This window comes from Juglans microcarpa x Juglans regia, chromosome 2D, assembly GCF_004785595.1.
Source record: "Juglans microcarpa x Juglans regia isolate MS1-56 chromosome 2D, Jm3101_v1.0, whole genome shotgun sequence".
NCBI classification, from domain to species: Eukaryota; Viridiplantae; Streptophyta; class Magnoliopsida; order Fagales; family Juglandaceae; genus Juglans; species Juglans microcarpa x Juglans regia.
In genome coordinates this window covers 11,852,582-11,879,866 of record NC_054596.1, presented here as the reverse complement: position 1 = coordinate 11,879,866, position 27,285 = coordinate 11,852,582, and the positions used below count along the sequence as shown (strand labels likewise).

Genomic DNA, 27,285 nt, shown 5'->3' with positions numbered 1-27,285 from the left:
GATCTCAATTGATTGAAAATTAAAAAAAAAAAAAAAAAGATAATAGTTTTAAAAAACTCCTGTATCCATTCTCGCCACAGGGAAATATTGAATAATCCCATACTCCCCAATTCCTTTGTTTGGTAGTAGTTTTGAACATTCCCTGATATAAATTGTTGTGTCCTCACTGAAGAGATACCAAGCACATCTTTCGATTCCAAAGTGGGGCCAAGATTATATAGCTCACGACAGAAATTCAAATGCCCAAACACAGCATGGAGAACAGAGCTTGCCAATAGGAGTGAGTCAATCTCACCTTATCCACACTCCCTCCACTATCCATTATCGCATTCATTATCATATCACTCCTTATCAAATATCCATAACCCCATAAACAACCACTAACCACCCTCTCTTCACCTTTGTTCAGTAGCTCATTGGAATGAAAAAGTGAACTTTGATTTCCTAGTGCAATCAGAGTTTGCAGCAATGGCAGCCATGAACTCTACTGTTTTGGCATGCAACTATGCCATCTCGGGCGCTGGATTGCCCGAGATTAATGCAAAGCTTGCTTCCATGCCTTCTGTGGCATCCCCAGTTGTGGCTGGTCACAAGTTGCCTGTGATCAGGGCCCAACAGGTTAGAGTTTCTGAACCAAAAGAATCCAGTGGGAGGTGAAGGAAGAAGGGCTGCACTGCTTGGCCTAACAGCCGCCCTTTTCACAACTGCTGCTGCCGCCTCCAATTCCTCTGCCAATGCAGGTGTCATCGAAGAATACCTTGAAAAGAGTAAAGCGAACAAGGTATATTATGCAGCTTGTTTTAGTGCTACTTATATTGGTTTCTAACACGAAACTTAAACTAAGCACGAATGTTGTAGTAGGAACTGAATGACAAGAAGAGATTGGCCACGAGTGGTGCAAACTTTGCACGAGCTTATACAGTTCAATTTGGCACATGCAAGTTCCCCGAGAACTTCACCGGCTGCCAAGATCTTGCCAAGCAAAAGGTTAGTCTCGTCAATGACTAGAATCATTTTTTTCTGGGTTTCCTTTTACTATGGGTTTTAACTTTTCTTTGACTGGTTCTCCTCCATTTGCTTGGGCTGATGCAGAAAGTGCCATTTCTTTCTGAGGATTTGGCGCTGGAATGTGAAGGGAAGGACAAATACAAGTGTGGTTCCAATGTTTTCTGGAAATGGTGAAGAGGAAAATCTTATTCCCTTCCGTACCATGTGCTTTCCTCTTAACATGTACCTAAATTTCTGTTAAAGAAACGCTACTACATTCGTGTCTTTTGCAATGTGCTTTCTCAAATTCAGATCTTTCCAAATACCCATTGTTTATTTTCATGAATGGACAGTAAAAATTAAAGCGATTTCGTGTCCATAATCAGATGCGTGATTGTTTTCTTTACCAACCCCAAGAGCCACTAATGGTTTAGCTGTTGGAAGATTATTTAGGGGCAGAGATTAGTCCACATGGAAATTTTAAAACGAATTACTCATCGAAGCGAGGTGAAGGTTAGAGCTATCATTCCAGATTGATTTCCAAATTATTTCCAAATTGTGTATGTAGGCATTTATCAATTTTTCTTTTCAATAAGCCTAATCCACTTGGTAAATTTTTATGTTCCTATCATGAAAAGTTTCCTCAAGTTTTATCTGCAGAAGCTGAGACAAATTTCTGATTAAGTTTTGTTGAGAAAATATACTTCTCAAAGTAGCTACAAGCCAAGAAGCATAAGACTATCTTTTGCTGCTCCTCTCCCCACATATCAGACTCCTTGGAAAGTGAACCAGAAGGAAATGAAATGGGCAACTTTTTTTTTTTTTTTGTTTTGTTGAGTGAGAGATGAAATGGGCAACTTCGAAATAATAACATGAACTTCGTATCAGTGAAAAGAATTATCAGTGCTATACATGTTACATTTCTTCTATGCATTTTCTGTACAAGTTCAGCCTAGCTCTCTCTATGTGTCTCTCTCAATGTTGAATGTGTAGTATGTGGGTAACAGCAAAACAACAATAGAATCCAAGAAGAAATTGCAATTGGAACTCGCCATAAAAAACCCAGATATCATCAGATAAAACCTTCGAAGGCTGACATTGAATCTTCAGTGCTCTATCAAACTCTTTAGTAAACCAGCAGGATATCTCACCGTACCCATATCAGGAAAACAAATTCATATGAACTGCACGATGCAAATGCAGTCATGCCCAAAATGAGATCGTTGATTTAAATCTCTCAACGCAGGATTGCTGAGTAGTTCAAGTGAAACCCCTTCAAATAAACCTAATTTTTCTGAATATACGAATCTGGAAGTATCCAAAAAAAGCTATGAGTATGAACACCAAGATGAAGATCCCTTGTGCTGCAACTGAGCACATGGCACTGGGAACACTTCACTGGCAAACCCTGAAACAAATTCACACTTCCATGCTGTGGACCGAGAGATACCAAGAAGCGTAACATTTGTTAAGCATATATCTTCAAATGATGCATGCTCAATGCCCTCCAGCACGGGGGCTTTTGTTGAATTTAAACTAACCATGTTACTTATGAAAATGCCCTTTACTTTAGGAACAGCTTTGGGATCCCATCCTTCACCAGGGTGGTCATTAGAGCCTCTGCTAAATCTAATGGGTATCTTGACTCTTTCCAGGATTATGTTACTAAAACTGACATTTGCTATATATCCCCTCTACCTTTGTCTGACTTTATACGCACTCCAGCAGCTGAATCCCAAACATGCAAATCCTCAACAATTACATTTGAAATTCCACCAGACATCTCACTACCTATTCCAACCCCAGAGCAGGTTGGTGTGGTGCCGGAAACTCTCCTGACAATGATGTTTGCGCTTGGACGGGCAATGGCGATTCCATATTGGTCCCAACCACTCTTCACTGCAACAAGATCATCCCCACTCTCAATGTAACAGTCTTCAATGCACACATTGTTGCTCGAGTCTGCAAATTGGATGTTAATGCTCAAGATAAATTTTTACGCCCTTTTGTTCTAAAAGGATCGGTAATCCACTGCATCAGGAATATAAGAAGGAATATAAGAGAATGAGGAAACGAGTAAGATACCTGGATCGATACCATCAGTATTTGGTGCGTTGAGAGGAGCCAAGATTGTCATGCCTTTGATAACAACATTACTGAAACAAATAGAATAAATAGTTAGCACATCTGAAGTATAACATATCAAAGTAGCAGGTCAGAAAACAAATCAATACTCTCTATTTTATATGAGATTACATCAGTGTTTCAAATTGCATCCAATATCCAAGTGTCCATATATCAAGCTCATAGTAAAGAAAGCCGGAGGGGATGAGCCATCTGGGACACTTGGTGAGATTTGAAATGAGTCTTATATAACCATATTTCTTATATAGAGAAAAATATAAACAACATGATAATAAGAAAACATATGGTGACATTGAACCTGCAGTAAACGGGATGAATGGTCCAAAATGGAGAATTGAGGAAGGTGAGATTTGAAATGAGAACGTTGTTAGAGTTCAATAGCTCAATGAGGTGGCCTCTTGTGTGCTCTAATGTTTTATTCCACCATAGGTCCCACCACATCTTCCCTTGGCCGTCAATTGTTCCATTTGCCCCTGCAAGAAAAAATAATCAAGTGGTCAGATACAAACAATCTGTTTGTTGGAGACACGAGATAGCATGCATTCAAAACTAAATAATGAATATATGAGGAAAAATTCTAATATATTTTATAACTTGCGATTGAATGAATGATGCTGCAAATTGTGCGCACACACTATTTCTAACCTGTAAATGTCAATAGCCCCTTGATGGAACAGAAGCAATTTTGAAGGAAACAAAGGATAGAAACGAAGAGTTTGGTTGCTACACTGACAACTTGAAAAAAAAAAAGATGACATAACACCTACCAACATTATATAGTAAATCGTTCTTTTCAAAAAAAAAAAAAAAGACATAAATTAAGAAAGGATAATGGTTCTTTAGATCCTCCATCACCACCGAAATTATATATAAATGGAAAATAAAACACTAGTTATTTAAACAAATAATTTATTTAAGAGTGATATCATTTCTTGGCAAGTTCTGCTGTTCATTAGACATATAGGCATTTTGCCATCTACTACCACAGAGACATGGAAACAAAACGACATGAAAATAATTACATTACATTTTCCCCCACAACGGTTTCGAGTGTTAGTAAATTACATAAATCTTAATCAGCTTCATAAATAGTAGATATTCAAAATGACTCGTTTTTTACTCAAAACACAAAATAAGTCCTACTTGTTTTATGCATGTACCAAATAAAATTAAGATAAATTATTTGCAAGAAAAAAGACGGGATTTCATTTTCATACATACTTCAAATATTACTGATAGCACCAGAATAATAAGAATTTCATCACAACAGGGAAAAGAAGAAAGGAGTTGTTCGTTACCTGTAATGACAACATTAGTGAGACCATCTCCATGTACGAGGCTTATATGTCTTCCTCCTAGTCGCTCTCTCCCTCTTCCATAAGAAGGCAATGGCGCTATTATAGGCCACTCTTCTGGGTCCTGTACAAATGAGAAATAAGCTGATTACCAACTTACTAAAATCCAGCCTGTTTGTTTTCATAATTCATCTCATCTTATCTAATCATTATAACTTTTCAAAATTTTATTACAAAATAAAATAAACAATTCAATTTTTTCAAATCTAAAAATAAAAATAATATTAAAAAAATATATTCTAATAATATTTTATTTAATTTTTAACTTTCATTTCAATTCATCTCATATCTAAAAACAAAACGAGACAATGCATTCGGTAGTAAGCATTTGAGCTTGATTAATTATTGTCCCCCCGTAGAAAATATTCCTTCGGTATTAGTACTAGAGGCTAGAGCCCACTTATTCTTTGGGTAATAATTACACGCATTAAGAACATGAGCACTAGACTCAAACTATAAAAAAAAATGGGGATACGTAGTACGTACGGTATCATAGAAAAAAATTATGGGCAGCTCCCTTTAGTTGCCCATTTCAACTTTCTCATGGAAAATAGTCTCCTTTTTTTCATGGAAAAACAGCCATTAGTAGACTACCTTTCTTTGGTCCTGGTCATTCTTAATCACCAAGTTACCACACAGGTCACAGAATATTCCATTTTTCATCTAAAAAAAAATAATAAAAAGAATAACCCTATTTGGTAATTATAAAGAATAACTGGAAGCTTTAATTGTTGAACTATTTACGTGCCTGGGAACCAAGAATTACAGCGCCCTCGTCGAGAAACAGCGTGAAATTGCTCGTGAGGTTGAAGCTCCCCGTAAGCCACCTCCCCTTCGGCACGTTCAGCTGGGACCCACCTTTGTTTCCGAAACCCTGCATGTACCGTACCGCCCTCCGAAACGATTCGGTGTTTGACGTTCTCCCATCGCCAACTCCCCCGAAATCCGCTATCGACATCACTACCTTTCTCCTCGGCACGGCTCCAAAAAACCCCACGCAGCTCCTCTCGTCACCCAAAACGTCACGGGGGCGGGACGATCCGTCGTCGGCTCCAGGCAATCCGGTTATCCACCGTACCGAAAAGACGGTGTCGGTCGAGAATATTTGAAGGGTCAGGATCGCAAGGAGACCGAACAACAGAAGCAACGGCGTCCATGGGGGCCTGATAAAGCTACCCTGAACACGCCGAATAACGGCTTTTCAGAGTTCATTTTTTTTCCCTAATCAAAAAAAAAAAAATCGAAATATAAACAAAGAAGAAGGAAGATGACGTGGGTGTATTGGAGATGGACAGAATAGTGAGTGGACGCACACCGGAGGTGGTGTTAGAAGGTGGTGGCGTGGCGTGGCGATGCGATATTATATGGAGAATACGCGGACGTCAAGGTGGAGAATTTAGCAAAGTGTGGGGTGGTCAAAGGCCCTAGGGGGCTAGGGTGGGGTTAGGGTGGGTGGTGCGCATCGCTCGTGCCGGCGTATTCTAGCGGTGGGGACATGGGATTTTTACGAAGTCGAAAATGTGTGGGGCCCAATTCGGAAAGTCCAACAAAGCCTCGATCCGGTTTGTCCGGTGTGGACAGATCGAGCGAGGAAGAGACCACGGTTATAGAATTATTCTATCTTGAAAGGTTGGTATGTTGATAACTTAATTAATACCGTGGCGGAAGTCTATTGGGTGAAGGGAGTTAAGAACGTGGTGTTGAAAGCAGAGGATTAATGTGGATGGAAATGCGGTGGAGGAAGAGGAGCCGCTCTTCACGGGAGACTTCTGCAAACTCCTCTTGAAAAAAAGAACAAAATAAATTAATGGGGTTCTGACAGGATGTGTGCGCTGCTGAATGGCTGAGTTTGCTGCATCACTGCCACGTGGGAGCTAAGTATCCGGCAAGGACAGCAGTCCAAGACTGCCCACATTTCGACTGTCATTTTTATGCTATTTTAGTTTTCACCAAATTACGTATTCTTATAAAAACATTTTATAGTTAAAACATTTTTTTATAGATAAAATTGTCATTTATCTTCTATAAAAGAAAATTATTACAGAAATTATATAAAAATAAATTTATAAATTAATGTTATTTTATAAGATTTGTTAGATATATTTTATAATAAAAATAATTTTATAATTTAATTTATCACATCTAAGCCTACGAATACATAGAAGTCTTTTCAATGAGAACTGACGTGGCATATAACGTATTAAAAAAAGTTAAACCTTCGATGGGAAGACAGGCACGGAATTTTGAAACCATTTGCTTGTATATATTTGTACGTATGCTTGCTCAATTTGGTCTCAAGTGAAGAGAGAAGGGAAAAGCTGAATCAATAAGAGAAGTTAGATATCTAAAAACGAGTCAAAGAAATTTTAGTTTTTTTAATAAAATTAAATTTATAAATTAATATAATTTATTGTAATATGTTATATATATATTATATTAAAAATAATTTTATAAATTGATGTGCTGTATTAAATCATATTATTTTATAAATTATTTTTGTAAAACTATTTTATAATTAAAAAATTTATCTATAAAAATTGTAGGGCTTAAATAGAATATATGTAGCCAAGCATTCTGCTGCATGGTCATGAGCTATAGAAATATGACTCAAAGAAGCAAGCAAGTACTCCTTCTAACTTTTCCCAACATGATCAGAGCAATTTAACTTTCGCATGAAGATTTATTATTTACTTAGACGTTGAGATGAGTTTAATTATAAATAATAATATTTTATAAATTTAATTAAAATGAGTGTAATTTTTTTAAGTTGAGATTTTTTTAACTTTTTAAATTGAAAAGTATGAAATAGATTAATATGAATTTAATTTTTTTTTATAAAAAGTTAAAAAAATAATATATTATATTAAAAATTAATTTTAAAATAAATTGATATGAGTTGAATTTTATTTGACAACCAAACACAACTTTTTAGAGTAGCACGTGGAACACCTTTAAAAGTTTTATGGACATAGAAGCAAAGTACTGAACCAGATTCTTTTAGTTTTTTTAATCGGCTTTGGACATCCATAAGTGATGCATGAGCTTTTATCACAGGCGTGCCGTGCGGCATGAGAAACGGGACCTTTCGTTTCAGCTGCATATTTAAACAAGATTAATATTAGATACAGTATATTTTTTTCAGAAATATGAAATTTTTTATTGAAAAAATAATTTTTTATTTATATAAAATAGTGGTGTGGAATTCAAAATCCCCTCCCCAAAATAAAAAATAATATATATATATATATTTATATAATTTTTCAGTAAAGAAAGAGGAGCACAGCACATGGATTAAAAGGACTACGTATATAGAGAGGCTTCAGCTTATCTGTTTTCCTTTTAACTGCAGCCTCATTTTTGGTATCTTACCATCTCAGAGGTTAAAATAATTTTAGGATATATATATATATATATATATATATATTTATAAAAATAGAAAAACTCTTTCTTGTATTAATGAGATTTTGGATTTTAAGTGATTTTGTCGCTTTTATCTGCACTCTGTTGTGGCTAAAAGAAAATTTAAACTCTTCAAGACGAGCAACTTAAATTTATCTATTTATGAAAAATACTCTAATCATAAAAAATTTGTATAGGCAGTTTAATATCATTCGATAAAATAAAGTTGATTTGTTATTTATTTTTAAAAAATTCTTCTCATCAGTTATTATTTACCAACCTACACCCTATAAAAAATACACTCGCACCTTATGAAAAAACTATAAATATTAAGTGTGAAATGTAAAAATAAATAGTAGCTGATGCATAACATTATTCTTTCCTTTTGTGCTTTTCTTGATCTTGAAATATTTATTTGTAATAAACTGATTGTTTATCGGTTAACAAAACAGTTGTTTGTGGTAATTTACGTAAAAGAAATAAAAGAAATTATTTTTTAGAAAAAAGAGAGATATATAATAAGGTATAATTTGGATAGTTAGTTGAGATGATACAAAAGTTGAATAAAATATTTTTATAATATTATTTTTATTTTGAGATTGAAAAAAGTTTAATTGTTTATTTATTTTATTTAGAATTTTGAAAAAATTGTAATAATTAGATGAGATGAGATGAATTGAGATTTTTGAAAGGTTTAGATAATGAGTTGATATGAGATGATATAAATTGAAAATTGAATAAAATATTATTAGAATATAATTTTTTAATATAATTTTTATTTTTGAATTTAAAAAAATTAAATTTTTTTTAAAAATTTAAAAAAATTATAATAAGGTGAGAGATAAACTCAAATGAGTTATTTTTTAATCCAAATAAGCCGCATTCAAACTAGGCCTATATGTTATTTTGTACGGGTACTGTTTTCACTCACGGCCCTTTCGGGGGAAAGACTGGCTCTACAGCCGCACATGGGGATGCCGACAGTGTAATTTTTGTTTTTTTTTGGTTGTTTTTGCTTTCTTTTTTTGCTTTAATATTTCTTTTTAAAAATATAATATTATTAAAGAATACTTTTTTAATTATTAAATAATAAAAACAAAAAACAAAAAAACCTGTAGAGAGCCCCACGTGGGTTTAGCATTTCTACTCGTGGAAAAGAGAAGAGGATGCGTAAAGACGTGGAAACATGGAAATATCAAAGGACAGAATGGTCAAACTTAGAGGGCTTTGATTTTTTACTTCCTCGAAGACCATGAAATTCCGAGTTTCTGTTCTTCTTCGTTTCTAAGGACAATTATTTATTTACCCCGTCCCTAATTTCATCCAGAAATTATTCATAAAAAGGCCTTTAATTAATAATAATAATAATAATAATAATAATAATAATAATAACATCAACAATAGAATAAAAAAAATGATAATAGTTATCTTATAAAGTATTTTTTTTTAGCTTCTGTATAATCAATAAATAATTAAATAGTTTTTAGTAATTCACATGAAGACCAAGGGTAGTTTGAGAATTCAAAGTCCACTCCCCATTCCCATCTCAAGTTCTCAACAACTTGAGAAGCTCCTGACCTTGATGTTATGTCTCTCATTGTTTTGTTTGCAGAGAAAGGGGGGGAAAAGAAAATCATGGACAGAGAACAAGAAGATCTCCAGTTTTTGGGCTTCTTTGGGATATTCAAGGAGTCCTTCAAGATCATCTTCTCATGGAGAAGAATCTTCAGCCGAATCACACTCTCCCTCATACTCCCTCTATCCATCATCTTCCTAGCTCACATCCAAATCTCCCACATCCTTTTCTTCAAAATCATGTATAACCAAGAAGCCCAGAACTACACCAGAAAAGATAGCCCAAGATATGCCCAGCTCTCCGATATCATCTCCTCCGAATGGGTAGCCTTTTGCCTCTTCAAATTCGTCTACTTCACCTTCCTGCTCATCCTCTCCCTGCTCTCCACCGCCGCAGTTGTCTACACAATCGCCTCCATATACACAGCAAAGGAAATCACCTTTAGAAAGGTCATGAGCGTTGTCCCAAAGGTCTGGAAGAGACTTATGGTCACTTTCTTATGGAGCTTCGCCATCGTTTTGGTCTACAACATCGCTTCCGGAGTGCTGTTCTTCTTATGGGCAATCAATTTTGGATTGTACGGGATTGGAATTGCCATCTTTGTTTTCCTCTTCATCTTATACTTGGTGGGTCTCGTGTATATAAGCATCGTTTGGCACTTGGCAAGCGTGGTGTCGGTGTTGGAGGATTTGTATGGGATCAAAGCCATGATCAAGAGCAAAGGCTTGATAAAGGGTAAGATGGGTGTTGCAGTCGCCATCTTTTTCATGCTTGTTGTGCTTTTCATAGGAGTTGAGTTATTATTTGAGAATTTGGTTGTGCTTAATTTGGCACGAAACATAGGAATTAGAATCGGAATCGGGATTCTGAGTGTGCTGTTGCTAGTCCAGGTGTTTCTCTTTGGTCTTGTCATCCAAACAGTGATATACTTCGTCTGCAAATCATATCACCATGAGAATATAGACAGGTCTTCTCTAGCAGATCATCTCGAGGTTTATCTTGGGGAGTATGTTCCTCTAACTGCCAAGGATGTGCAACTTGGTGAATTCCAAGTCTAGCAATAAATATACATAGTTGTTCTGATGATATTGGAAGTGCTTTAATGAGATACAATTGTAATTTTGGAGATTAAATTTCAATCAATATACCTATAAAAGTGTGTTTGCTGTTTGCAGTCTGAGGAAGATTGCATACACGATGTTCCTTAAATATTCACATACATGAAATAAATAGCTAGCTAGTTTTGCTTGCAAATCTCTCTATTTTGGTTGTTTATATCGTTTCCTTGACCATCGTCTTATACTTTCTACAACAGCTTAATTGACAATAAATCAATGGATGACTGAACAAGCAAAAGCAATTGAATGGTAGATTTTAATGCATATTGGACATGATGATGAGAGAATTGTATTAATTATTAAAGAGACTTACTTGTTAGTTGGTGGTGTGTCAATTCCAAACGACGTTTGCCCTGACGGCATCGATGACGATGAGGTTGCAAAATTTGTTGAATATCACCCCGCCCAGAATTGCTTTCTTAAAATAATATAAATTTACATCGAATACCTTAAGATCAACAAAAGGATCACGTCAGTCCATGTTTTTTTTTTTTTAATTAGAGTAACATTTCTGATTTATTGGCGAAGAAGGGATTACACATGGACAAACGTATGCTGGAGCCTTTTCAACCCAATTCAATACATCCCACCCAATATTCAAAGTGCTCATTTATACAGTTATAAAGAAATTCTACAAAAGTAATTGTAAATCTATAAATTAATATGGTTTCATATGATTCGTTAGATTTACTTTACAATAAAAATAATTTTACAAGTTAACGTACCATATCAAATCACATGAGTTTATGAATTTGTTTTAATGAAATTTTTGGTGAAAATAAACTATTAATCCTGCCTTATTTGGTAGAAAAAAAACTATTAAATATATCCTATTATGTCATTGAGAAAAAAATATTTTTTTTTCCATTGAAATTATTGGATTAAGAGCACTCTCATTGGATTAGTCAAAGTTAAATGATATTTTTTATAAATGTAAGAGAAATTTGAATTTTAGCTATTCCATTCACATAAATCTCCACATTGGAATAGCTATTTTTTCATTATATAATAATAAATAATATAAGATGAATATGGTTTTAGTTATTCACATCAAATCTTCACATTAAATTATACATTTATTCATTATATAGTAATGAATAATTAATAATTTCAAAAATATTTAATTTTTTAATTATTAATTTATTTTATTTTATCATATTTTACTATTCTATCTATTATATATTAATTAATAATCATATTCTTATTAAATTAATATATCGTTAAATCAAATTAATATATCAATTGTGATAAAATATGTGATAAAAAGAAAGGGAGAGAGAAATAATTAATAAAATATGTATTTGATGTATGTACAGTAACCTTCAAATTTAGAAAAAACTTTTGAAAGTCACTGTAACTAAATTCTAAATATTTAGAATTTGACTAATCTAATGTGAGCATATTTTGCTCTCTAATAACTAAATATTCATTGAATTTAACTTTTAGCTAATCTAATGAGAGTGCTCTTAGAGTTTGGCTTGAGTTGAGTTTAGAAAAAGAAAAAGAAAAAGATAATAATCAACTCATCATTATAATTTTTTTAAATTTCAATACAAAATATAATAAACAATTTAATTTTTTCAAATCTTAAAATAATAATAATATTAAAAAATAATATTTTAATAATATTTTATCATTTTAATTTAACTCAATTCAATTCAACATTTAAACGCAACCAAAAAGTACATAGTAGAATAGTATTTTATGTAACACCCAGGCTCAGGTGACAGAAAATCCAGCCCGTTGAAGTAAATGACACTATTTTGGTAAGAGTCATTCCTCCCTCAGTTTCCCTCTCCTCCCCGTCACTCTCTCTCCTGATTCCCTCTCCCTCTCCGTTACCTTCTTTGCCCATTTTCCCCGCTCTCACATATTCTCTCTCTCTCTCTCTCTGATTTCTGCGACCAAACTCACATAGTCCCACCCAGATTCTCTGGTTTCCCTCTCTCTCGCCGCTTTCTCTTCTATTTTCTCTTTCGGTGATTGGTTTTTCGTCGATGCTGCCAACCACCACGTCGCTCACACCATTTCCAGCCCTCAATCCCTACTTCTCCACTGCCGTCCTCCACGCTATGAGCTTCATCCTCCATGATAGAACCCACAAGAGCTCCTCTCCATGTCAATCCCGAAACTGCAAGCCACTGCACACACACATACATATAGAGAGAGACCTATGCACTACGCTTAGCCTCCGTTAACCAACCCCAGCAACAACTACCACCATCAAAGCACAAAGCCCCACTGTGCGCCACCATCCCTTCCCACAAAAAATCGCTGCACCATGAGATAACTGAGCACCCCAAGACACTGCAAGGAAAGTGCACCATGAAGCCTTATGTCTAACCTCCGTAGCCAACCTTGAATCACCATGAAAATAGCCCAGCAGCTGTGTCCCAACCGCCCAGCAAGCCTCCACGTCTCCTGTTTCAAGCACCTAAACCGGTTTCTCTTCCTCACCATGCACGGTGGTTCCACCCAAGCCACCCAGTCACTACCTTGCACCACCACGCACCCATTCCAATTGCATGCTCCTTCACATCAATTCCGTCGTGAACCACCATGGGAACAACTGACGGAAAACCACGAAAACAACCTCTGTATTTACACCACTGAAACAGAGAAAACTCCTTCGCTGCCGCCCAGTCAGTTCAAGCTCAAGACCCATAATGAATCAGATGTAAAACACCAAGTAGAGCCACGAAAACAACTGTACGTGCCACCTCTAGTCACCTCGTGCCAATTTGAAGCCCACGCCGATCCTTCCCCACAGTCTTCTCTCCATTCTCTCTCTCTCTCTCTCTCTCTCTCTCATCACTTTCTCTCTTACTCCCACAGTGCGTTGCCGCCGCTCCTAGTCGTGTCCCATCGATATTCACCCAGGCTGCCACCACTTATAGCTCTCTCGGTAAGGATCTGTCATACACCCCTTCTCTTCCTAGTGGAGTTTTGTTCAAAATGGGAAGTATGTACTATGTAGTCTCCCGTAAAGCATGTTAACATTAACTTTGGGTGGTATTACATCGGTACCCCTAATTTTTAAGGTGGGTTTGGACTCACATGGGCTTTGTATGATTGGGCTTGATTTTAATAGGAGTGGGGTTTTGTTAATGGATTGGGTTATATTTTATTTACATAACCATTTTATTATCTTATGAATTAATCGAATAAGTACCTTAGCTAGAAACTTTATTTTTACAAAAAATAATTTAGAATTGATGTATTATTTGGAGAAATTAAGTTGATATCAATGAATTTAGAAAGTGACGGTATCTTAGAGGTTACGAGAATTTTAGATTGTTAGGAAAAATAAATTATTTTAGTATTTCAAGATTTAATATCAAAATAGGTATTCAATTGAAAATTTACAGAAGTTATGTGACTATTTTATTGGTGACGACTGTTGTGAGAAAATTTAGAGAAATTAAAAAGTCCAAGAAAGCGAGATTCTTATACTAGACTTTGCATAAAAGAAATAAATTGATGTTAATTTTAGAAAATATGCATGTTTTGTTATGAAAAGAAATTTGAAACAACCTCAGTTATTTGTTCTACATTACTCATAAAATCTGTATGGAAGATAAAAATATTTTTGTCATGATTGGTGTAGATATGAACAAAGTTTTGACATTTTGTTTCTGAACAATGTGAAAATGAGCGAATATGAAAATTTGTATATGTGATGTGAAGATGTTCTGAATCTATTTTTGAATATGTGAAATGATCTGAATCTGTTCAATACTATGTTTGATATGATGTGATATCTAAAAACCTTTGGTATGACTTTCTGATTCTGTACTTGTATCTGATTCTGTACTGTTTCTAATCTATTCCGTTAAGGCCCTGACATGGGTAAAATAGTGGTATATGACCCTGCCACGGGTATAATAGTGGTATATGGTCTTGCCACGCGTGATAGCATTGATATACGGCCATGCCAAGAGAATAATAGTAGTATACAGCCCTACCACGGGTATAATAGTGGTTTATAACCTTACCATAGATGTTAAACATGGTCTTTATTCCAATATGATGCTCTGATATGATATGAAGATGATGTCTCAAATTTTACTATACCAAAGGATTTTTGAATGAGAATGTTTTTTGAAAGTTTTGCTCTGATATTTTGATAATATGTTTTGATTTTGCATTTTGAAAATAAATATTTGTTCTGCATTTTGAACTTTGTAAATGCTCATATTTACATACTAGTATATGTTCTTTACTTACTGAATTGTTGATAACTCACCCTTTACCTGCACAATATTTTTCAGATGATTCGAATGTTTAAGTTGAGGATCAAAATTATGGAGCATGTGTGAGATGATTTAAGCATAGTGGATTAAGCATAAAAAAGTTTCTATAAGTATTGGCAAATTTTATTAAGTAATTTGGTCTTGTTCTAATGACGTGCTATGTTGAGAGGTTGGCATTTATATTAAGACTTTGTGGTGTTTCTAGTTAATTATTTTGGAATAGTTGGATTAAAACATTGAGATTTATGTGTAATTGAGAATTGAGGGTTTATATCTATATGATGAGATATGATTTTAAGTAACAAAAGGTAACTCTCTGACCCATTCGGGACTAGGGCTTTACAGTTTGGATCACTTGAAATCATTGAAGTACAGACTTCATCCTTTAAAGAAATGCTCAGTTAAATATTATGTTTATTAATTTAATTTGATTTGAGATGAGTTGAGATGATTTTAGATGAGTTGAATAAAATATTTTTAGAATATTATTTTTAATATTATTATTGTTTTGGGATTTGAAAATGTTGAAATGTTTATTATATTTTGTGTGAAAATTTAAAAAAGTTGTAATGATAAGATGAGATGAGTTGAGGTAAATTCTGAATCCAAACAATGGCTTTGTCTTCATAGGTCGGCTCATAAGGTTATAAATTAGAATCTTTCTTAAATTTTCTCTTGTTCTTTGCCTCAGAAAAAAAGGAGAAAGGGTAGCTTGATGATTCCAAGTCCCTTCATTTATTTAAATGCCAGCATCCCACAAGCTGCATGCATCACTCACCCTCATTCGTGGTGAAGAAAATAAAAAAGATCAATGGAAAAGAACAGCATGAGCTTCAATTTCTGGGGTTCTTTTGCATCTTCAAAGAATCCATCAAACTTATACTTTCAGGGAGAAAGATCTTTAACAAAATGGCTCTAATGACCATTGTCATATTCTCTTTCATCATCCTTGCTTATATCCAAATCTCCCATCGCCAAATTTTAGGTATTCTAAAGGAGGAAGCCAGATAATTGTCTTAGAACTTAAATGACTAATTCCATGTATCAAGGGGTACGTTTCTGATGTCATCTGCCTTAAATGGACTGCTTATGCTCCTCAAAGCAACCCACTTTAGTTTCGCCTTTTTCCACTACTCCCTCCTGTCAACCTCTGCAATTGCCTATACCATAGCATGCATATACACAACCAAAGAAAGCACCATTACAATCGTTTTCCCAAAGACTGGGAGAAGACTAGCCACTTTTTTCACTGGCTATGCTATTATGTTGCTTTACTGCATTGTTGCAGTGGTACTCTTCCTGTGCACATATATTTTTGTACATGGTACCATTGGATATGAGGTTGCAGTAGCTCTTATGGTCTTATACGTTATCGGGTTCGCATATATAAGCATCATTTGGCTTTTCGCAAACGTGGTAACGGCGTTGGAGGATGTATATAATGGATTTCAATCCATGATTAAGAGCAACTTGCTAAGTTCTAGGCATTAAGGATTTCCTCTCAACTTGCTAAGTTTAATGTTTCTCTTAAGGCTATTGGAAGAGAAGGTAAGAATGAAATTTCAGATTCTGTATGATATATGTTTTATCAATTCTTCTTTGAGTTTGAGACTTATGTGATTCATGGTTTTGTTGAAGCATGAGACGACACCAAACCTCGTTGCTTTTTATAAAGAAACGCACTGGTTAAGGGTGAAGGACAGATTTATAAATGCAACAACAGCACACAATTATGTGAGTTTGGTATGAATTTCATTTCTTTTAGACTATCTATAAACATCTTAAGCATGGCTGAAATGATTTATTATGATTTTTAAAATCTTATGGTGGAAAAATTAAATGAGAAAGACCTCGAAGAGGAAGGTGATGATGCAACCGTGATTGTTTTCAAAGAAATTTTAGGATTTAGATCTGAGTATGCACAAGGGCAGGGACACTTAATCATTCCTAATCCATTTCCTTTGATGCAAAAGAAGAAGACATTTCTTCGCCTAGCTGAGGAGAATGAAAGGAAAAAGACCTGTGCAGAAATTTACATGACCAAGCTAGACCTGATGCAATGTGAAAGGAATTTCCTGAGTATGAGAAAGCAATGAACATTTGGGTCTGAGTTGGGGTCGAATAGTGAGTCTCATAAAGAGACTCAGTAGGATGCTAAGGCATCTTTCTTACACTGATTTTGGACCTTTTGTAAATATTTTGGTAGATTGTATCAATCTTGTTGCCATTGGGGTGTGAAGTTTGAAATGCCTCACTTTTTTTATGTGCAGTGTGAGAAGTGTTAAGGGTGTTAAACTAGAACAATAGGCAGTGGTTAGGGACTATATATTATATAGGTCATCATTTTTTAGGAAGTTTCATGATTGAAATTGTATGTGCTGGATGCTACAAAGAAAGGTGATGGACCATGTTACTTTCCATGAAGTTTGTGGTTGTTATAATGGGATGATTATCTCTTATATTATGGATGGTTTTTAGTGTTGATTATATATCTAACCAATTGGGAGTCCTATCTTTGATATAAGTAATAACTTCATTGATATAAAGTTATTTCATTTGATGCATATTTTAAATACACCTTGTGTAGTTCGTAGTGATATGCATTGTACTTATCATCCAAAAACGTTACAACCATTTCACGATGTCTATCTTTTGTCCAATCCAACACAACGTCCACCTGGAAATTCAAAATATTGTCCATGTTAGTTTTCATTAATTAAATATTAAGAGAAAGTCATAAAATGATAACTTCCGTCATATATAATAAATCTCTATTCTAACATGGTCAATAAGCTCTCGCTTCTTCTCCTTGATTACGACACTCCAACTTGCATGCCTCATTTCTGCATAAACTTTGATGATCCACGTTACTCGACTACTAAAGATGAAGGCATTTGTGGCGCCCTCAATCCCCCTTATATAAATACACAGGGATCGAGACGCCAGGATGGTGACAACACGGTCACGCATCCCAAGGAAGTGCCAGTGGGTGTACATGCAACGGTGTACAAAAGAAATAACGCAGCGGATAGTCAACTAAGTACCATAATTTATTTACAATCAAACATCAGTAAAAATTTGAATAGCAGTTATACAGTCATTCATAAAAATATATTACAATAGTTTTCATATAAACAAACGAGTGATCCCAGATCACTCCTCGGGCAGAGCCGTCTCCTCAGGCTCGCCCTCATCCTCCTCATCTGCATCAAAATCTGCGTTACCACAAAATGGTATCGCAGGTAAGTATGACCCCAAATAACAACGTAATATAAAATGCATTAAATGCAACTAACATGCATGCACATGAAAAATATGCATTTTACTCAACACATTATTTTCCCCGAAAATAATTATTTCAACACATGCCAAAATCCCATTTTGGCCCAAAATATCCGTAAAACATTTTCCCAGAAAATGATTTACCAAAAAATCCAACTCGCACTATTTTCCCAGAAAATAGTGCATTAATTCCATATGCACCAAGCATTAATTCCATATGCACCATGGCCTCCCCTATGGACCATCCGCACGTCCTGGCTTCGTAGCGGTGCTCAGTTCCGCGCCCGGCACGTACATGGCCAAGCACCCACACTACGCAACGAGCGATGCCCAGTTCCGCGCCCAGCGCGTACGTGGCCAGACATCCTCTAGTCCCCGCCAGTGGAAAGACCACGGAGTCGGCACGAGACCATCTCGTCCGATCCCATTGTCGCCAGGCGACAACCCAGGGGACGTTACTCAGTATATTCCGCTCCCGAGTAACCAGAGGAGCTCCACCGAGATAATAGCTCATCTCAGCTTAGGGTCGTGTTACACACGCACCCAAAATCCATTCTCACATGAAAACCCAGTTTTCATAAACACATGAACATGAATGCAATACACGAAAACCCAGTTTTCTTTACAAACATGATCATGCATGAAATAATTATATGAACATGCACCAACACTGATCCAACATCCATCCAGAACCAATCCCAACAAATCCAATCAAAACAACTCATCAACAACCAAACCAAATAAACCAAACCAACCAAACAACTCCAATCACAAATCCATCTGACCCCCGAACTCCTCGGACTCAGTCCGGCATGCCAAAAATACAGTGAAATGGGTTAGTGCAAAAATACATTTAAATTAAGAAAGTTCTTTGGAGAAATACTTACAATGCTATATAATAATTTTTCGAGGATCACGGGTGCGCTCGAAGTGGAAAAATAGCTGTCGAACAGTGTAAAATACACTGTGGCCGTGGGTCACAGATACCCACTTTTCAACGGTGACAAACGAAGACTCAAATTTGATAGAGTAGGGCCTAGGGAGGTCGGTGAAGCTAGTGGTGGTGAAGGTTGGCCGTGGGTGGCGGCGCAATGGGCGGTAGAAGACCAAAATACCCAAATCGGAAATGTAGATGGTGGAGCTTCACCGGTGGCGGATCAGAGCTGGGGTTGGGTCCAATGGGTTGCCAAGAGGTCGAGGATGATGTGGTAAGAAGATGGTGGGCAATGGTGGTGCGACGGCGGCGCAACGGCGGAAAGAGTGCCGCGGCTTTGAAGGGCTGGTGGTGGTTAACGGCGGCGCGAATGGAGGTGAGGTTGGAGGAGTGAGGTCGCCGGCGGCAGGGGAACACAATGGGGTGGGCGGTGAAGGCCACAGCTGGCTCACGGCGGTGCTGGCGTTGAAGGTGACGGACGCACGGGGAGAGAGAGGGAGGGGCTGGGCTTCACGCGCGGGAGAGAGGAAACCTAAGGAGAAATAAGGAAGAAAAGAAAAGAAAGGGAAAAGAAAATGAGGAAAGAAAAATAGAGGGAAAAGAAATGAGGTCCAATTCTCATAACTTTGGTCACAAAAATGATCCAACGGAGATGATTTTAAAACCATAAGTTCAATAAAATAATTCAAACGCAATGGTAAAGTCAAATTGAAATAATTAAATCCCACAGTAATTAATTAAATATGAAAAACAATTTAAATGCACAACAATAAATAAATATTAAGAAATCACATAAAAATTAATTTTCACCAATTAAAAATCCTAAAAATAATCCAATTAAAATCCAATAATTTTAAAACAAGAGAATAATTTTTGAATAAAATAAAAATAATACTTCAATAAAAATATACTAAAATACGGGGTGTTACATCCTCCTCCCTTAAAAAAAATTTCGTCCTCGAAATTAGCAAGGTCAACATTAAGACTAAGACAGGAATAAGATTCAACTAAGAGCAGACTTAAGAACATACCGCCAAAATAGTCCGGTAAGACCACTCTATAAGCAACCAGCCAAACCTTCCCTACGATCTAAAAAAAGGCCAACATATCTTAGGCTAAGTTTTCATTTCTTATCAAAGCGCTTAAAGGCTTTCATACGAGAGACTTTGAAATAAACCCAGTCATCTAATTCAAAGGATACGTCTATTCTTCTCGTATCTGCCTAACTCTTATGGCGACTTTGCGCTTCCGTCATTTCGTCCTTATAAACTGAACTTGATCATTCATTTCTTGAATTATCTCAGGCCCAAACAGTTTGCTCTCGCCAACTTTCATCCCAACATAAAGGCGATCTACACTTCCTTCCATACCCAGCTTCATATGGGGCCATCCGAATGGAGAAATGAAAATTGTCATTATAAGCAAACTCAAATAGCAGCAGATGATTCTCCCAACTTCCATGAATTTCTATGACACAAGACCGCAACATAACCTCAAGAGCTTGAATAGTATGCTTTGATTAACCGTCTGTTTATGGGTGATACATAGTACTAAACTTCAACTTAGTGCCTAAGGCTGCCTGCAAACTCTCACAAAAATGGGACGTAAACCGCGGGTCCCGATCCAACACGATATTCTTGAATACTCCATGCAAACGCACTATCTCCAAGACATACAACCGAGTCAACTTACCCAAAGAGTCAGTATTATTAATAAGCAAAAAAATGAGCACTCTTGGTCAACCGATCAACAATCACCCAAATTGAGTTCTTTCCACTACGGTTCCTCGGCAAACCCACTACAATAACTATAGAAATATCATCCCACTTCCACTCTGGAATAGGGAGAGGTTGAGGTCTACCTTGATGCTCAGCCTTAACTTGACGGCACGTGGCACATTCCTCAATGAACATGGCATTACCCAACATACTCATTTTAGTCCCCCAATGACACATCACGACCAGTATTCCTAGAGTGACTGCTATCCAAAAATCTCATTTCCTCGAGAACCTTAATACAACATCCAATAAATTCCAATGATCAAAAGCCCTTACAATAATATGTGCCAACTGCAATCAACTCCTATGCTCCAACTTCTAAACCTTCATTGAATTCTACTATTGGAAACCTAATAGCCACTTCCAATGTTAACCATCAGTAACAAATTTTGAACAACCAAATGATTAATCTCCAATTACAAGTATCTTCTCAAAATTCAAGTCACCATTAATTCTTCAAATCAGCACAATTTGAACTCCTGACTACAACAAAAATACCACGCTTCTGCTGCGCACTCTGATATTCGCCACATGCATAAAACTTACGTCCTCATGAAACTAACACCATCGAGTACAAGGTGGCTCCATTCCTACTAACCAAAACTCTTATCAAATTTGGTAGAAAAATACTCTCTCCCAAAACCACGAGTTATAACTCAAATTCCTCAATTAACTCCAGCTGCCTTGATCAAAATCAAATTCCATAAAATACACCCATGATCATTGACAGAAAATCAATATCAAACAACCTCAACATCTCAAATTGAAAATAAGCAACTTCAACCCAAAATACATTCATCTCATCTACAATAAGAAGCATACTTTAAAAGACTCAATTCCAACCTAGCGAACCAAAAAGAGTGCCTAGAGACTTCTACCTAACAACCTAAACCTGAAAGCTCATCACCTACATTCTGAACAACATCTAATCTAGAGGTGACTAAACTCATTACAAACCACCATCGACTACACCAAAACATTATCAAAACTTCCTTGGTAACTCGCCCACCTATTTCTACTCCAATAAGCTAATATTAATACAACTAGTTCCTTCAATAGCACATCACTATTAAACCTCAGGGCAAACCATACTGATCAAATCTTCAATCTACCAAAAGCCATTGCAAAGCACCCAAGGATCCTAATGCTTTATTACCCCACATACTTGATCATATTATCCACTGTTGATGCCTAAGCTTCAACTTCGAAGATCTTTTCATACACCATACATGACATCCCATCAATCTCTCTTCAAGTTAAATAACAATGTCCTTCATTCAACCAACTAGATGCTCAAACTCCAAAAGAAAGTATAGCCTCAAAAATTTAAATTCCTAGGTGACCTCAAGTCACAATTAATTCCTGAAGATAATCACAATAACTATTCCCAACCATGATTTCATTGAGTAACCCACTCGACTACACACTTCGATCAACTCACCAAAAACTTCAAGCCAAGGTCTCTTAAATTACTACTATTGTGTCGACTCCTCTTCCACACCTACCAAAACCACTTCTTTCAAACCAAAATGAGACTAGGACCTGAACTCTCCGAAATATGCATAAACACTCACCACTACCATGCATCGATCACATGCACCCTTAGCCAAAACCAAAAATGCTCCAAATGTGCAAGTGATCATCATTACCATTTCCATCACTAAACCTATATCCTCGAAATCAATAAGAATCATTTCTTAAATCATCACCATCTATTATCCTTAAAATTGATATAAATTAAATCCTCAACCTGACACTGTAACCTCAAGCTAAAAACAATTATTAACCGAACTAGATCAACATCTTCCATCTCCAAAGAAATTCTCCCCTAAAAAATTCTCATATCAGTAACTTAACTCAGATCAATCCTATTTTAATTCAGTCATTCAACTCTGCAATTCTAAAACCTTAACCCAGATATTAATCATTTCCTGAAATCCTCAAGATCGATGAACTCAAATCTAAAACATTCGCCTTATAAAACTTGTAAATTCTAAAACCCAAAATGTTATCAAATTGCTTATCGAGGTCGGCAAGATCAAAAACTTTTAATCTAAGTAATCCCTTAATTGCTTGTTGAACCTACCAGCTTAAATCCCATTAACTTATTTCCTAAAAACTATGGGACCACAAACCTTAGATGAACTTCTGATAAATCTAACATTGACATTCGTTGAACTTACAACCTCCTACCCATAGACTCACTACATAAATTCTATAGAACCTAAAACCCCAATTATTCTAAGCAATTAAAAACTATCCCCCTCCTTAGCAGCAACTTGAGTACCTAATCCAAAGAGTTCACCTAGACCCTGATGTTCAAGCCTTGATATTAAAACAACCAATCCCCAAGAGTTCAGACCTACTACACCAATGTTTAAGCCTAACAATGGCATTCTCAGTCGTACCATCTTCCGGTCATAACATAACCCTTAACCCGCCTTTCAATTTCGAACAAAACAAAATAAAATAAAATTCCATAAATAAAATAACATACGACAAAATGCATAAAACCAATGAAGTAGTTCACAATAAAATAAATAAAACAATAAAATAATCCGCCATAAAATAGAACAATTAAATTAAAATGACATACAATAAAATAAATAAACAACAAAATTATTATACAATAAAATAAATAAAGCCAATAAAACCGTACTCAACCAAAGGTAAACACTAATTAAAGCAATAAAATAAAATAAATCAAATAACATCAATTAACATAAAATAAAATAGCAATAAACTCATAATATAAAATAAATAACTTAACTTACACCACTTAAACAAAAATTTTATTATTTTAAAATAATAATAACAATAATTTTCTGGTACTATCCTAAGGGACATGTGGTTTTACCCAGAGCCGAACTACTCTGATACCACCTGTGGCACCCTCAATCCCCCTTATATAAATACACAGGGATCGAGACGCCAGGATGGTGACAACACGGTCACGCATCCCAAGGAAGTGCCAGTGGGTGTACATGCAACGGTGTACAAAAGAAATAACGCAGCGGATAGTCAACTAAGTACCATAATTTATTTACAATCAAACATCAGTAAAAATTTGAATAGCAGTTATACAGTCATCCATAAAAATATATTACAATAGTTTTCATATAAACAAACGAGTGATCCCAGATCACTCCTCGGGCGGAGCCGTCTCCTCAGGCTCGCCCTCATCCTCCTCATCTGCATCAAAATCTGCGTTACCACAAAATGGTATCGCAGGTAAGTATGACCCCAAATAACAACGTAATATAAAATGCATTAAATGCAACTAACATGCATGCACATGAAAAATATGCATTTTACTCAACACATTATTTTCCCCGAAAATAATTATTTCAACACATGCCAAAATCCCATTTTGGCCCAAAATATCCGTAAAACATTTTCCCAGAAAATGATTTACCCAAAAATCCAACTCGCACTATTTTCCCAGAAAATAGTGCATTAATTCCATATGCACCATGCATTAATTCCATATGCACCATGGCCTCCCCTATGGACCATCCGCACGTCCTGGCTTCGTAGCGGTGCTCAGTTCCGCGCCCGGCACGTACATGGCCAAGCACCCACACTATGCAACGAGCGATGCCCAGTTCCGCGCCCAGCGCGTACGTGGCCAGACATCCTCTAGTCCCCGCCAGCAGAAGGACCACGGAGTCGGCACGAGACCATCTCGTCCGATCCCATTGTCGCCCGGCGACAACCCAGGGGACGTTACTCAGTATATTCCGCTCCCGAGTAACCAGAGGAGCTCCACTGAGATAATACCCCATCTCGGCTTGGGGTCGTGTTACACACGCACCCAAAATCCATTCTCACATGAAAACCCAGTTTTCATAAACACATGAACATGAATGCAATACACGAAAACCCAGTTTTCTTTACAAACATGATCATGCATGAAATAATGATATGAACATGCACCAACACTGATCCAACATCCATCCAGAACCAATCCCAACAAATCCAATCAAAACAACTCATCAACAACCAAACCAAATAAACCAAACCAACCAAACAACTCCAATCACAAATCCATCCGACTCCCGAACTCCTCGGACTCAGTCCGGCATGTCAAAAATACAGTAAAATGGGTTAGTGCAAAAATACATTTAAATTACGAAAGTTCTTTGGAGAAATACTTACAATGCTATATAATAATTTTCTGAGGATCACGAGTACGCTCGAAGTGGAAAAATAGCTGTCGAACAGTGTAAAATACACTGTGGCCGTGGGTCACAGATACCCACTTTTCAACGGTGACAAACGAAGACTCAAATTTGATAGAGTAGGGCCTAGGGAGGTCGGTGAAGTTAGTGGTGGTGAAGGTTGGCCGTGGGTGGCGGCGTAATGGGCAATAGAAGACCAAAATACCCAAATCGGAAATGTAGATGGTGGAGCTTCACCGGTGGCGGATCGGAGCTGGGGTTGGGTCCAATGGGTTGCCAAGAGGTCGAGGATGATGTGGTAAGAAGATGGTGGCCAATGGTGGTGCGACGGCAGCGCAGCGGCGGAAAGAGTGCCGTAGCTTTGAAGGGCTGGTGGTGGTTAACGGCGGCGCGAATGGAGGTGAGGTTGGAGGAGTGAGGTCGCCGGCGGCAGGGGAACACAATGGGGTGGGCGGTGAAGGCCACCGCTGGCTCACGGCGGTGCTGGCGTTGAAGGTGACGGACGCACGGGGAGAGAGAGGGAGGGGCTGGGCTTCGCGCGCGGGAGAGAGGAAACCTAAGGAGAAATAAGGAAGAAAAGAAAAGAAAGGGAAAAGAAAATGAGGAAAGAAAAATAGAGAGAAAAGAAATGAGGTCCAATTCTCATAACTTTGGTCACAAAAATGATCCAACGGAGATGATTTTAAAACCATAAGTTCAATAAAATAATTCAAACGCAATGGTAAAGTCAAATTGAAATAATTAAATTCCACAGTAATTAATTAAATATGAAAAACAATTTAAATGCACAACAATAAATAAATATTAAGAAAGCACATAAAAATTAATTTTCACCAATTAAAAATCTTAAAAATAATCCAATTAAAATCCAATAATTTTAAAACAAGAGAATAATTTTTGAATAAAATAAAAATAATACTTCAATAAAAATACACTAAAATACGGGGTGTTACAGCATTCTCGCATGATGGACCTCTATGCCCATCCTTGATATGCAAAACAATCTTACCCAACTTTCTGAGCCATTCAAATTGTGTGTCCTTTCCTGGCCCTTGGCCCCCTTTCTTAGTGGGTGCAATTATATTGAAAAAATATTTACACAAACCATTATATTGCTCACAATAATAACATTATATGTTTCAACCATAATCACTTCTAAAAATTTGGAAATTAACCTAGATATTTATTCTAATAGCTTTCATACCCGTACTTATATTCCCCTTGGCAGCTTGTTCTACATCCATGTTTTCTGGTAGGCCCACATCTTATACTGCTTGAGTTGAATCATTAGAATCTGCGTCCTCATCTCGTAAATTCCTTGTCGGTGGTTGTTTTGCATCTAGGCCTCTACGTGCCAAGCTTGATCCTGCTCGACTGTGTCCAGCTCGTCACCTCCTTCCTCCCTTTACAGATTGCCACATCCTTTTTTTTTTTTTTTTTTTTGTAATATTCACTATACTTATGAAGGAAAGTGCAACCTACAACATAATATTTACAAGATTTATAACATTCTCCATGATAAATGTGTGCTATTAGGCAGTGCAAATAGAAGTTAATAAAACAATAGCAAACTGGATATATATGTGTAAAACCAGTTTATACAATAGCATACTGAATTTGTATTACAATAGTTAACTAACAGGTATTTAATATGGGATTTACTAACGTGGTCATGCCACTGGTTTGCATGAGAGATCTGAAATTTTTTTACCAAGGCTAATGCATACAATTGGTTTGGGCTAACAGCACAAGAGTTATCACATTGGTTGTATAAAATACAAATATTCCAGACTAGATATGTATGCATATCATAGACTTGCCAAATCACAAAAAAAAACCTACAATGCTTAGAATCTGCTAAAGCTATCACAGAGTGTTGTCCCAGGTTAACCATGTTATTCTAAGGGGTGTGATCACCAAACGGTGTACCCCTTGGAATTATATCCTCTAACATGGTGATGGTTCCCATGAGGGGTGATGTTTAAGGAAGTGTCAATAGCATAACCTTTTGATATAGTCAAAAGGTTGTATGTGATTGGTAAAGTATCAAGAGACACAACCTTTTGATTTAGTCAAAAGGTTGTGTCACTCCTTAAGGTTGTGGCCTTTGGGTTACCATTGGTTTACCAATGGTTGTGCCCTTTTCAATAGGTTGTGTCATTTCTTAAGGATGTGACCTTTGGGTTACCATTGATTAACCAATGGATGTGCCTTTTGCCAATCGGTGCATGATGGCCTATAAATAGGGGTCATTGGTGCACAAATGAAATCACTCAA

At 36.5% G+C, this 27,285-nt stretch overlaps 3 protein-coding genes and 1 long non-coding RNA gene across 5 annotated transcripts; 2 read left to right on the top strand and 2 right to left on the bottom strand.

The window, feature by feature from the left end:
* The first annotated feature begins 241 nt into the window (after positions 1-241).
* On the top strand, positions 242-1,355 carry LOC121250637 (photosystem I reaction center subunit N, chloroplastic-like). The gene is given in 4 exon segments (XM_041149815.1): positions 242-648; positions 650-781; positions 862-987; positions 1,093-1,355. Coding segments are annotated over 4 exon segments (528 nt in total). The 5' UTR covers positions 242-468; the 3' UTR covers positions 1,183-1,355.
* Positions 1,356-1,848: 493 nt separating this feature from the next.
* LOC121250636 (probable polygalacturonase) lies at positions 1,849-5,688 on the bottom strand (the record flags this gene model as incomplete). Its single annotated transcript, XM_041149813.1, is given in 6 exon segments — positions 1,849-2,680; positions 2,683-2,949; positions 3,073-3,143; positions 3,431-3,605; positions 4,431-4,551; positions 5,236-5,688. Coding segments are annotated over 6 exon segments (1,452 nt in total), but the record flags the coding sequence as incomplete, so codon positions are not given.
* A 3,761-nt stretch (positions 5,689-9,449) lies between these two features.
* On the top strand, positions 9,450-10,716 carry LOC121250677. Its single transcript, XM_041149860.1, has one exon. It carries the CDS (start codon positions 9,474-9,476, stop codon positions 10,518-10,520), a length of 1,047 nt encoding a protein of 348 aa, XP_041005794.1. The 5' UTR covers positions 9,450-9,473; the 3' UTR covers positions 10,521-10,716.
* Positions 10,717-17,016: 6,300 nt separating this feature from the next.
* On the bottom strand, positions 17,017-26,895 carry LOC121251224. Of its 2 annotated transcripts, none has more exons than XR_005937931.1 (2): positions 26,213-26,895; positions 17,017-17,510 (listed from the first exon to the last, which is right to left on the bottom strand). It is a non-coding gene; the product is annotated as an uncharacterized LOC121251224 (long non-coding RNA). The 2 variants fall into 2 exon arrangements; XR_005937930.1 differs by having other exon boundaries at positions 26,219-26,895.
* Positions 26,896-27,285: the final 390 nt, after the last annotated feature.